The following is a 14,394-nucleotide window of genomic DNA, read 5'->3' as shown; positions in this document are numbered from 1 at the left end:
ACTAACAATTACATTTATTTTAATCATTAATCTCAATTAACGACTGAACCATTACTATGGCCTTAGTCACGATAATGTTATAATTAATTATCAATTTGCCAATTGAAAATAGTATTTTCACGAGCACACGATTTCAGAACTAACAGAGAACTGTTAAAAAGTTGTTTTTTATTACCCTAAATATTGAAAAGTGATTCTTCATTTTCTCATGAAACGACTACCTCGAACGACTCAATAATTGTAATTTAATTGAAATTTTCACAGAGATCCATACCAATTTCACTAAGATCCATAAACAAAACGGAACTGTCCAAAAGGAGTCCTAAAAAATCTATTGAGAAAGATCCACAAATAATATTGTATCAGATCCGATCCTAAGCATATTTGTAAATTTTTGTCAAAACTGTCTGTCGTTCGAGTGTTATGCATTACAAATAAATTATTTTAGTTGCCACCTACTGATATTTAATCTTATGTAGATGATTAAAATTACTTTATATCAGTACATCTTCTCTATATCATAATGTTGTAATAATTATTTATGCGTAGAATAATAATCTAAATACTTTAATTAATTTGTTAGCTCCGTTGCAAGATTATATTCCGAAGTTTCGTAAGTTTATCGGTATGAAACTGTTATTTTAAAGAGTTCCAAAGTTTAAATAAAGCAAGAATACGTATCCATATTTAAAAATCCGTACAAAATCACATGTTTAAATTCACGATACACGAAATGCATTGTAAACTACTGCATTCGTAAAGCGCGCATATTGCCGACAATCGATATAGACAATGAAATATCGAAAAAGAATAAAAACTAGCAACAATGTACACCGACGAAACGGATTAAATCTGTGGAAAAACAGTACCTTTCAGCGATACCACCGGCATCGCATTTATTTACGAAAAACCATTAAAAAAAAAACTAATGAAAGAACCGAACAACATAGACACGTACATTTCGTCGTGATCGCTGCCATGCAATTAAAACGTATGGACATACTATACAGTTTTTAAAAACAGAATTGAACAATTTTATGCAGATCTATTATTTGATATAATCTGAACCCCTTAATAAACCTACCGCAGACATTTCTCCGCAGAAACCTACCGTTTCTCATTGAACGGTTTCTCAATGATTGAATAAATAAGGCATATCTGTATTGAATCGAAATAAATTCGAACTTTTTACTTTTTTGAGACAATGAAGGCCTGTCGTTTTTACAACTCGGTAGATATATCATTAACATTAAACCTACCTTACCAAACATTTAGCGTTAACGTTATACCTACCGAGCTATAAAAATTTATATTTTTATAATTATATTTTCCTCATTTTATAGTTTTATAAAAATGTCAAGACTCTATTTATTGAAACCTTCTACCGTTCTCATTAATATCGTAGACTTGAAATGAAAAATATATTCGATCGTTTCTCATGAGAGAATCTTCGAAATTCCAATCAATTTCGAACAAGTACTGTAAAGCCAGTCATAATGATTGGTACAGTACGTTTAATATTTAAAAAATCGGCAGTTCGAGCGATATTTCAAGTGTTCTGTTCGGTTTAATCACCGAAATCAATTTGCAATGTGTACCTAACGATAAATCCCTAAAAATTTATTCGAATACTTTCCTTACAAGCTTCTTTCTTATGAGAAAGATGATGTTCTCTGTAAAGTTTTGCGTTTGCTAAAAGAAAGTTTGGTCTATAGTAGACAGAAAAATAAGCTCGAATTCAAGCCGGAGAAGTGGAACAGGTCAATCAAGGAGGATCGTCACGTCACATGACCTGTCCCTACTCCTTCAGCTTGAAATCTAGCTTATTTCTCCGTCTGTTATAATCTATGCATTACTTTAACAGTATTTCTCTGTTCCATGATAATATTTCGAGTAATCGAAAGGAGTATACTGACTTCGTGTTGTACGATTGCTTCGTCGAAACCATAGAAATCTACCCTAATTCGTTCAACCTAATGTTTCATTTGATGAAAATGGGATTTCCATAACTTACCGACTAGAGCCAGAATCACGGTAAGAAGGGACGTTGCTGGGAAGGATACCGTTAAATTCAGCTCCAACATTTGAAGCAGGTCCACTGAAACAAAGCGAAAAGAAGTATATTTCACAGGTTCGACGGATAAAAAAGGTTCGGGCACTGAACACGAAGAATTGCACAGTGTGTCGGTGCGTAAACGTAAGTGGACCATTATTCCTTAAAATATTTATTACCCGGGGAAGTTATTGCAGTTTCCTATACGAAACATTAAAAAATAAAATACATTTGAGTTACACATTTTTATATTTTTATTTCAATAGCACGAACCTGTGTCACAATGTTAGTGGATGTTGTATGAAATTTGAAATATCTCTCGAACTTATACACTGCCTTTGATATCACGTTTTGTATTTTGTTTCTGTTCGAAATGAACACGATGAAGCTAATAATTCGAAAAAGCGTAGCGTTCGATTTAGATGAATTTGTTATTGCACTGATGCACTCGAATCGAATTGTTCGATGATGGAATTAAAAACAATGAAAAATTGTTCGCTGCAATTTTTTTCTGCCTGTATTGGAAACAGGATTATGGTACGGTCCGGTTATTGGTAGACTGCGAATTCGAATGCCAAATAAAAATTGTCCACACAAATTACAAGATACAGGAGCTATGCAGAATTTTTATTTCGTTTCTTAATAATTTTAATAAATTGATAATAGATCAATAGTAATTTGCAATTCTTTAAATGTTTTTATCCTCGCGTGTATCGTATTTTATGATTTCCGATAATCTATAATTTACAGTTGAAAACAGAATGAATTGTTTAGTCAGTTATGTTGCTTAATAAGCTATTAATTTAATTTGGGAATATGGCATGTAGAAAAAGATTTTTGTTCAGATTTCTTTTAGTATTGCACAAACATTAAAAATTCTATTAGTAGGCTACCGGACAAAGTAGATAAAGCGTTAAAACACTTCGTTGCTAAATTCTTCAATCTTTCCAACACAACATTGCATATCCTGTAAAAATAACTTTTACTTTCTTATGAGAATGATGCCACCTCTTTTATCGCTCGTGATTAGACTACAGATTTTATCCATTTATGAAAAAGTACAACAAATACAAAACAGTAGAAAATCAAAGGGAATTTTAGGATGTCTATACGTTGTTCTTATCTTATTAAGATTGTCAAAGTTGAAAACAAACTTCTAATTGATCACTGTTTCGTGCAATTGGCGCAGACAACTTTTATTTTACATAAGAACCCACGTTCTGCTAATAGTAAACATTTTCTACAAATTCAAATTCAAATGAAACTTATAATAGTGTGTCAAACATAAGTATAGTGTTTATACTAGAAGTTTTGTGGAAAATATATTTCACTTTCATTTTATTTCATCTACCGTGTCACGTTACAATGACTACACCGAAATAATTTTGATCTCTGTCGAAATTCGCGGTTATTTCACAAATCTGTCGCATGAACACTCTCCCGCGTGTAGGTACTGTAGTTCAAGAGATAATGATCGAGTTCACACGGAAACGTGGACAGATTGATAAAAATTCGTTTTACGTTTAGCACGGTGAATTGCATAACGACAAGATATTGTATCGAAATCGTTATGCCCGGCAACGAACGGTACGAATTTAATATTTATTAGATACTCAGTGACGAAAAGTTTCCGAGCAGAAGGTTATTACACAAGTTGAGGGTCTCGAAGAAATCGTGTCGCGTTCGACGAGTCGGTTCAAAGCTCAATAAGAATTAATTTCAAAACTTCCTCGATCTCGATTTAAGTTCCGACAAACTTTCGATCGGCGCCCTGAGACGGGAGACAAGGTTTCGCTTTCCACGGCGCACCTAATCCATATACAACTCCCGATTAATTTATTCCATTCGCTCTTTTATGACCACCCTATATCGCCGGGTAATCGTTAGTTTCCTGGGAATACAAATCAGAAAACCTTAATCGAACGATCAAATTATTCCGGTGATTGAGCATGGCATTGGTGCTCGACACCACGTGCCAATCGCAGCTGCGTGATTCAAACAGAAAATCTTAACTAATAAAATCTGTGGTTGCAAGGAAGAACGCTTGGATGTAACATGTTAACCCTTTGCAGTCGAAGCCATTTCAATTGTAAATCTGGAATAATTTTTCAGAGTTGTAGTATATAATTGTGACCCGTGCCAACAGTTCTACTTTTAACAACTTTTTAAATCTAAACTTTGATAGCATAAAGATTATTTTTGAATGCGATGTAATAATTTTCGCGGTACCTCAGAGTCATCACTCGAGTGCAAAGGGTTAACATGTTCGCGATCATCGTCTCTTTCGTGATCTATCTTTGTTGCTAGACTAATGCATTGGATGCACTGTGCAAGAATTACGAACTATTAAAATCAATTTTGCAAAACGAATTTTCAAATAACGTATTATTTTCTTTTTTGTAATTATTTCCATGCCTGTGATCACCTGTGATCGCCTGTGATTTTACATTATTTAAAATATCATTTTAAATAGCGTTGCATAAGTGTGAAATTCTTTTCAGAAATTATATGGTGATCCAATTGATAATTACAACCATGTTATTTAAAATAATATTTTGTATAATATTATTTTACTTTATAATAATTTGAAATGAATATTTGAGATAACTGTGAAATTCTTCTTAAAAGTTATATAGTGTTTTAATTATCAGCTCTGAATCTACTTTATCCGTCTACGTTAAATGATTATCCAATAATAAGAAACATTTCTCTGATGAATGAAGACACTTTTTCGTTTCGATTATCAGTGGAACAATTATCTTTTTCGCAACAATTTTAGATAAATCCAGACGAAAATCTTTTCAGAATGAACTTTTTAAAGAAAGAATAAAATCTTGTTATCACGAATTTTTATGAGAAATGTGATAATATCTCTGTGATAAATGTAAAGTCTTATAAATGATTTTAAAAGCTAAACTAACTCATGCACATTTTCGCTTTGCGAAATGTTATCGGCAACTGACAACGAACATTCGATATTAAATAATATTAGAAATGTCGGTCCAGATTATTTCAAATAATTATTTCTTATTTTCAATAATGTATTCAGTTAGAAATAGTATTAATCTTTTAAATAATTTCATTTAGCTCTTTTTGTACAAACATCACCTTAGGTTACGAAACAGTTGTAAAATTTACTCTGGCCTACATGTTTTATTAATAATTGAAATATTATTTGTCATCAAACGAAACAGCTGTGGTTCAATAACACCGAGTAGCTGCATAAAGTTTTTATACAAATGTTCTTGTATCGTAAACGTGATACACTTACTGCGTAACTGTAGTCCAAAGTCAGATCGTTAAACGAAAAATACGATTTCGTTTCTTTTTATTTCGTTGGTAATGTTGGGATTGTCAACAGGATTTTCTTTCTTAATTTCTATGATTTTAATTGCGAAATAAGCAACATAGACGCTACGAAATCATATCATGGCTGACTCTCTTGTTTATAATCACAGTTCTAACGATTGTTTAATCGTTATTTACTTTAACAAATCTATGACTGTTTGGCATCTGATATCTAAGTAAATTAATTATGATTGCCAACGAGAAACGGTAGGCAGCGACATTTGAGAAACCCTTTCCGAGATATCTTTTCGTAATATCTGTTGTCACGACCCTGGAATCTTCTTTTCATTAGCACCTGTCATTTAGAAAACACGATATTCACTTTGGAGAACGAAGACCAAAAGCGACTCGATTGTCGGACTTCGTTGATTGTATTTGGCGCTTTTGTTCGCGGGAATTCGCATGATTCCAATGAAAAACCGGCGAACTATTTTCAATGTACGGAAGTACCGCCGTATTTGAGAATAATTAAAACTTGCTGCGCGTGTTCCGGCGGCTCATTCGAATCCGAAATTAAAAATGGCTGACGGACACGGGTTGGTTGCCGGGAAGCCGTATGCCGGTTACTTAATTCTTTAGGGATGACTGAAAGTTCCGCGCCGGTGCTTTCTTCTATAACTTAATCGAGCGGCAACGATATAATTAAGAAGTTCAGCTATTCCCAAACGACGACGCATGCCGTGTCTTCTTTATAATATCTCGACTATCGTCGTTTACACGTTTCCGCCGCCGCCGCCGCCGCGGCCGCCACCTTGCTCTTTCGATTTCATGAATTTTAGATTTTAAGATATCACCCACTTAAGCCACTCCCACTGCTTATTAAAACTCCCGAGTCCTCCATCTTGCCCGCTGTAATCTGAACTCTGCCAACCGCCGAGCTACCAGCCGTACCATGAAATTGTTTTTTATTTTTTCACTGTTGCAAGGCAAGTTAACACAACAGTTGCCGAACAGCTCAAATGCTGCGCTGACAATCTCTTGGAAACTGAATATTTTTAAACAAGCTTCATTGTTATTTCGAAAAGCAACTTAGGTTGCAGTTTATTCATTTAAATGTTACTTCAATTTGCAATGACTAGACTGTGGATTTCGCGCGTTTATGACAAAAGCGAGTAATTGCTGTGTGAAGCAGTAGACGAATCTAAAAAAAATACGTAAAAATATGTAAAAATGACGTCAGGTTTTACAACTAGCTTTTAAATTCTGTTCTATTATTTTGAACCTGTCAAAATGATCGGGAAGAAAAATAAATGTTTACGCAACTCCAAAACAATGTTTACTTCGCACAATGATCTGCAGTCTAATTAGAATTTTTCTAAATATAATTTACTACAAACTCTGAAGATACTGAAAGTATTCAAGAATACTGTTGCACCATTGTTGACTCGCTTAAATTACCAATCAAGAAAATGAATTTCTATTTGATTTCTGTTTTTCTACGATTGAATTAGCAAATTTATATTTTACGTAAATATCTGCGGTCTAGTAATTACGCGAAAATGGATAAATGCTTGGAACGAGATGGTGATGACGACGACGATGGTGATTAGACTTCGGATCTTTGTGCAAAATAGAAATTCTCTATCACGAGTGCAACAAACGGAAGTTGAATAAAAATATATTTTATTAAATAAAAAATCATACATGAAAGATTGAGAGAATCATTATAAAGGAGAGGTTTCGATCTTGTAATCTACGTTACAATCAGCCGAGAGAAAGATTCCAAACTTGTCTTAATTTCATTCTAAGCTGTAATCGATTTTTAATAGAATCTTCAATTGTAATAGATTTTTGTAGGAAATTGACTAGAAAATTGAATTGACTCGAATGTAATAGATTATTACAGATTATTAATTAGATGAAATTTAGATCGCAGTTTTTTTCGGAAACACACGTTTCGGAAATACTTCTAACACCGACTGTATATGTATATTCTACGTATTAAAGAGTGAAACTATTTATTCACCAGCTTCATAAGCCACCGTGACAGAGCCGGTGCATGTCAATGCAAAAGCTGATGCAAAAGGTGAATTTAATATGTTATAATCTATTCCGTTTTCTTCTGTAACGATCACGTTAATCACTAATGTTCAAATAAGGTACGAGCTGACGAAAGAGACCTCGATAAATTTCTGGTAACAGCTGGCTCTCATTGATCACACGCAATACTGATCACGACTGACCATCTACAAACTCTCAAATACAGAGTACTCAATGAGCCATTGAATCAGTGTTGTCTATTTGTATCATAGATCGCACACAGCCGTGCCGAATCGTGATAATGCGCAGAGATAAAATTTATTACGGGAAGCGAATTCTTTGTATGCAAATAACGCGCGTGCTGTTCGTTAATAACGCGAACAGAAGTACTTTATTTAGATAAACGAAATTAGTCGGACTTGATTGGATTAAGTCAGCACGTGCGTTCAACGGTCAACGCGTTTATATAATAATGATTAATTCAATGAAATCGTGCTTCAAGTACGAAACGTGAGAACCTCTGAATTTTGTTCCTACGACACTTGTTCGTAAAACACTGTCTGTAAATAATTGTGGATGATAGAAATATGTGAAGTGAACGCGATGAGGTAAGAATTTACTCGCAACAAGAATTAATAATAAATGATAATAAATTTAACGGTATGCTATGTTCTGTTTTGTTTTTTAAGGCATAATTAATGTTTCTTTATAATATTATGCAGTAAAATGTTATTCTAATGCAATATGAATGATTATATAACAAAAGTTATTCCAATAATTCTGCGATCTATATTCGAATAAAGAATTACGCGAATAATGTATTCCAATAATTCTTTATTAGAATTATTCGAATGAACAGAAAAAATAATTTATGACGAATACAGTCGTTGTTAATAAAATATTCGACTACAAAGAATTAACTCGCATAATCGTCTTAGATAAATATTTATATTAAAAATTATATGTTATAAATTATGGTAAACCGAAACAATTCGTTTAATTCCAAACTCTGGTATATATCGCATAAGTGCTATGAACAAAGTTCAAGAAAAATAGCAATTGTTCACGGAAGAGGAAGAACTGAATTTAATGATACAGTAGATTGCAATTTTGTGAAGAAAAACAGCCGCGACACGGAAGTCATAGAGAAAAATCTAACGTTGGGTATACATTAGTTAAACCTTGAGCGCGTAAACAAATTTGCAATTCTTTACGTGCGATTAGATATGCCGATCTTCTTACGTCAATGCGTGACAACGATATCACAGTGATGCATCAGTCGTTGCAACAAGTAACTAACAGAAGCTCGCATAGTCTCGTCATTAAGAAGAGATGTTAGGATTTAATAAAAGGCATTTTGATAAATTGTATTTTATGTCGTAAATTAAAGATGAAATTCGGTAGAATCTCCCAGTTTCCCATTTTTCATTTATAGTGTACTGTGAATTAACATAAAAGAATGTTGAAATCAATCGTTCCTAATCGACGCGAGGTCAACATATTATCTATCGGTGATGATTTTTTAATTTCCAAACGTCTACAATTTCCAGTTAAAAACTTCTTAATTAATTGTTTTGTGTTATTATCTTTTTCAATCATGTAACAACAAGTTGTTTTCAATAACATTATCTAACCATTTCTAATATCGTATGCAGAGTTGAGCGTCATTTAAATAAATGTTCATCTATATGATCATTTAAATAACAAATTAGTTGTTACTCGGAAGTTTAAATAAAAGACAAAATTAAATACCCATTATTTGTTTTCCACCTAGATTCAAATAAAACGTAACATATTATTTGTAAAGCTAATATAAAACATATCCATTACAAAATCCGAGAAAATATTATTTGAACGACTTTTTTATTAAATAAACACTTCAACTTTTATTCGTAAATTTGTAATTTGTTATTTGTTATTTAAATAAAGTTTTCCCAATGCAGGTTATTGCATAGCTCAGTAATTGAAAATTCAATTGATTGGCTTCCGGCAGATAAAGTGTTGATTTACGAACATCTATGAAATTAATGTACGAATGTGTACGAAATTAATCGAAGTATGTGTAATGAATAGTTGTAATATTATGTAGGCCATCGGTAGCGTAAATCTAGACAAACAAAATGTGATTCACGACGCGAATGGTCCTGGGAACAGATAGTCCCGGGTTATTGAAACGGACGCGTATCTGAAATAAACACGTTGTTTCTGTAGCAACTCCAACGACGTACAGGACACTCTTAACAATCCGAGAAATATTCGTCAATAAAATTCTACAATTGTTATAAAAGTCTAAAATAATACATCGATACAATTCTAAGATTGTTACACGAAGCTAAGATTGTTTATCAAATCTGCTGAACAATGGAATCGATTCAACAATTCCTATTCGATCTTAATTGATGAACTGAATTACACGACACGCACTGTTTTCATTAATGCAACATTTTGTATTACATAATCTTATCGTACAGCTAATATCACAAATCGTGTACATATGTTTCGTAAACAATTGCATGTATTCGTTCCTGTCCACACAAATTTTTCTGTTCTTACAAAGCTGATAGAAATCTTCTGTTTGTCGACATACACCGTATACGGCATATTACATAATCCATAATCTCAGCGCAGCTTATCATTCGGCTCTTTAAATACTAAATCGCTACAAGACTATTTCGACATAAACATAGACTCGCGAATTTACTGAAACGAGACCGACGCGCGTTCGCGCACGGTTCAGACTTTCTGCGTGAAAGTGAAAAGAAAAAATGGCACGGAAGCTGTGAGTTCAATGACTTTTCATTTCTCTCGAAGGTAATGTATTCAAGTATTCGATAGGAACTAAAAAAAAAGTATTTCAGTAAAAGATTAGATTATCTTGATGATAGCCTTTGATATCCCTTGAGAGCAGTTCATTGATCTGCTTAATCCGCGCAATCAAGTTGTTTTTTTAGGTAGTACACAAATTCGAAATACAATATCGGAGATTATGACTATTACAATACTGTCGAGTGCAATGATTCATCTTTAATATTTCGAGGAATATGACAACAATGAAATTAGCGGCCTATCAGACATCCATGATATAAGAATAACGCCAAAAAATAACATTATTTACACCAAAATCGCAGGCGCAGTAATCAATAATAATGTTAATGCATTTTGCTTACTTTTTTTTGTAGAAATTTAACTAGACATTAACTAGACATTTTAATCTAGATTATAATTAATCTTAAGTAAGAGTGAAATTAATTATTATAAACTATTCTTGCTATAAATTTGAATTATGGTAAATTTTTAATAGCAATCTAACTAGAAATTTTAAATAATAACAGATTTTTAATAGAAATTTAAATCATTTGACTTTAGACAGGAATGAAGTTAATTATAATACATTAATAATATAAAATTTAATTACTACGAGTATTTATTAAAATTTTTCGTGATAACAGACGTTTAGTTGCAATTTAAATAAATTAATTCTAAATAAAAGCGAAGCCAACTGTAATAAATTTTCAATATAAAATTTAATTATAAGAATCTTTTACTCTACATTTGAATTGTATTAGATTTTTATAGTAATAGTGCTTTATTTCCCTTGCGGGGCACATTGCGGACCTCCGCTCCGCTTACAATTTCGAGAGAAAGATAAAAAGAAAGAAAGAGAGAGAGATGTCATATTAGATTTTTATAGAAATTTTCAATTATAATAGATTTTTTATAGACATTTTCAATTATATTAGATTTCTATAGAAATTTAAATTTTACTAGATTTTTTCATAGAAATTTAACTGGAAATTTTCAATTGTAACAGATTTTCACAAAGGAATGTGGCAGAATACCTTCAAACATGCAATAATTCATTCATACCCAAATAATTATTTCCGCTCTGTTAAATAGGACTACGACAAACGAAGACACCAGAACCCTTGAACCGCCATGTTATCGACAAAGATATTCAATCGGGACTAAATCCTTGGTAAAACTATTGCTCTCTCTTTTCCAGACCGATCCAGAAACCGTGTTCAGGGTTCATCGAGAAGTTCGTTTTGCTGAAAACAACCGGTACCGTGGTCTTCTCGATGCGTTTCAGATAGAATCTATGCAGCAGATTGGCAGTCAGAATCTTGGCCTCCATCAGAGCGAACCGATTGCCGATGCATTTCCGCGGGCCGAGCCCGAAAGGCAGGAACGTGTAGGGAGTGATCTTGTCCTTGTTCTGTTCGCTGAATCGTTCGGGATCGAACTTGTCCGGCTCCGGGAAGTATGCCGGATCGTGATGCAGCCCGTAAACAGGGAACGAGAGTACATCGCCTGGTTTAATAGTGATACTATCGTAGCCAGGCGCAGCCGGAGACAACTCAAACTTCTGAACGCACAATCTGTCAATGACTGCCACGGGAGGATACTTTCTGAGCGCCTCGGACGTCACCATCTCCATGTACTCCATCGTGGACAGGGCCTCGTAGGAGATCTGTCCGTTGCCTGCGGCCATGTGATTGTCGACTTCCTCGCGCAGCTTCTGCTGGATGTCGGGATTCAGTGCTAGCTCGTAGATGGTGTAGCACATAAGCACAGAGGCCGTGTCGAAGCCTGCCAGGAAAAAGATAAACGCCTGGGCGACGATGTCGTCGATCGTCATCTGGTTCGACGTGTTCGGCTTGTCCTTGTCGCGAGCTTGCATCAGCATATGGATCATGTCAGGTCTGACTATGTTCTGTTCGTTCCGAATCCTCACCGTCTCGGATACCGCGTTGTGGAAGAACTTGGTGGTGTCTTTGGAAAAGAAGGTCAATCCTAACATTTTGGCGAAGCGCGGGCCCATGCGGAACATCAAGAACTTGAACAACCGGAAAAGGCCGCCGAAGTTCGTGGCGTCGGCTCCCTTCATATAGAACTCGTTGTTCGGGTTCTTCAAAGAGTTCACACTGATCCCGAAGGCCGCGGTCGCGATCACGTCGTTGGTGTATCTGGTGAAGATGTCCTTCGCCTCGATCGTGGAGAATTTCTCCGGATGGTCGTACAAGTATTCCGTGAATTCTTTGCAGCACTTGGACACCAGCTCGAACATGAACCGCATCTTGCTGGCGGTGAAGGTCGGGCTCAAAGTGTTCCTCATTTCTCTCCAGCGTTCGCCCCGCAGCGAGAATACGTTCTTCCCGAATATAGGATCGACGTCCTCGTCGATGAAATTCTGGTGGTCGGTGAAATGCTCGAAATACTTGATCCCTAAGTCTCTGATCAGCGTCGGGTCACGGATGGCCACGGTCGGGGTGAAGAAATCCATCAACCCTAGATACCTTACGTCCTTCTGGTAATTGTACTGGTACAGTGCGAACTCCGGCATCGACATCTGACGGAAGAACATCTTCCATCCGGACCCGAATACCGGCGTCGTAGGCAGACGCGGTACCCGTCGCTTGCTCCAATAAGTGCATTGTTCATAAATCGCCGAGAAGGCCTTCACTAAAACGATCACCACCAGGGCTACCACCAGCAGGTAGAACGCCATCGTGACGAGTATACTTTATGAGTGACACGGACGCGAGACTAGGAGCAATGTTATAAACGTGAGTGAACACTTGGACAGATTTATCATTAGTAGCTGCAATAGGAGGGAGTAAGTCTCTCTTACGTCAACCACTTGACGATCTGCGTTGTTAGTCGTCGATGCCTACCGAAGTTTCTGGAAAAGCTCGATATCACGAAAGCCATCTACAAAACCGCGTGTGCTCACGTCTGCTTCGTAAGCTTATCTTCCTCCGAACATTTCGGGGCCCGATCCGTTATAATTAATCGATTTATTTGACGGTTCTAATACCACCTCAAAGATTGATAGAGACGACATGCACGATTGTGACGATTTCTGCTGTATTTCTTTTATCGCCTACAGATGCTGATATCGTCGTTCTTGCAACTGCATCTTTCGAAGCTGTTTCATTACTCGGAAAATTATAACTTTGACCGATGGAGTCTAAGCAGTAATAAACAGCTCGAAGACACGAACTATTGTATGGCTTTCTTGTGGAAGAACATTGTTCTTACACGAACAGAGTGCGCTGCAAACATTTTACAAGGAGGAGGAACGTATTTTTTTAAAAACATATCTTACAAACTGAACGGATCAGTGGATCTGCAAGTATATTTTTCATTCTTAATTATAGATGGTCGTCCTTTTAAACATTTCCACTTATACATCTTCCTGTACACCTTCCAATACTGAATTCGTTGTAAAAATTATTCTTTTTTCAAGGTCCTTTTTTCTAAGTTTCCAAGATCATCGATGCTGATTTGTATATAAGTGAATCTTTTATCACATCATGTGCCATTACACGTTCTTCCATTAATGGAACACCGATTCTCTTTATTCGTGCCATATGTTATAATGAAACTGCGATAAAACATCTCTTTCTAGTAACTACTCCTTTCAATGTTAAGAACATTGAACTGACGTGAATACTGTTGTGTCGTATCGTTCGCCTCGTTGACGACTTAGATTTACGACCGGTTAACGAAGAAAGGTTGTAAGTCTAACTCCGGAGAATTCGTTTATTTACACTTTGTACAGAAGTTATCTCGATATAATTGACGTCGCGATATATAGTAGTGAATTGATTCCTTGATCTTGCTACCTCGGTGCAAGAACAATGCTAACTTGATTCTAACTTGCTGTCTTCGATGTAAAGACGATTCTAACTGACTGCACTCGATGCAAAAACGATTCTATTATTTTCATGTCGTGCTAGCTTTTAGGAAAACTCGGTTGCAGGAGAAATTTGGTGGAAGTGGAAAAATGTTTAAAGTAGGGATGGGAAGGAACTCTGTGGTAGGGGATGTTTTAGCAACGTTTGACAGGGATTTCCTCCAGGTCTGAATTTACCGTAAAAATAACCGTCCGCGGAACGCTCGCGAGCCTGGCTTGGGCCTTCAGGCCTCTGTCCGCGGAGCCCTTTGGAAATCCCCGAGGTTTATGATGCCAGCGTTCGCTATTGAGACCGAGAACAAGAGATTGTAAA

General features: G+C 35.5%; 2 protein-coding genes across 5 annotated transcripts in view; both read right to left on the bottom strand.

The window, feature by feature from the left end:
* LOC144469264 (membralin) overlaps positions 1-14,394 on the bottom strand; it is a 137,385-nt gene that overhangs the window by 113,061 nt on the left and 9,930 nt on the right. For 3 of the 4 annotated variants that reach the window (XM_078179318.1, XM_078179319.1, XM_078179321.1), the window contains exon 9: positions 2,015-2,098. The exons of the other annotated variant lie outside the window; for it this stretch is intronic. In XM_078179318.1, coding sequence (XP_078035444.1) covers positions 2,015-2,098 — 84 coding nt within the window. The remainder of the gene's footprint in view (positions 1-2,014; positions 2,099-14,394) is intronic. 4 annotated transcript variants of the gene reach the window in all.
* LOC144468389 (cytochrome P450 9e2) lies at positions 8,737-12,954 on the bottom strand. Its single transcript, XM_078177820.1, has one exon. The coding sequence runs from the start codon at positions 12,888-12,890 to the stop codon at positions 11,364-11,366; it is 1,527 nt and encodes a 508-aa protein (XP_078033946.1). The 5' UTR covers positions 12,891-12,954; the 3' UTR covers positions 8,737-11,363.

The sequence above is a fragment of the Augochlora pura genome, chromosome 4, assembly GCF_028453695.1.
Source record: "Augochlora pura isolate Apur16 chromosome 4, APUR_v2.2.1, whole genome shotgun sequence".
NCBI lineage: Eukaryota > Metazoa > Arthropoda > Insecta > Hymenoptera > Halictidae > Augochlora > Augochlora pura.
Note: the sequence above shows the minus strand (reverse complement) of the source record. Positions and strands in the feature narration are given on the sequence as shown.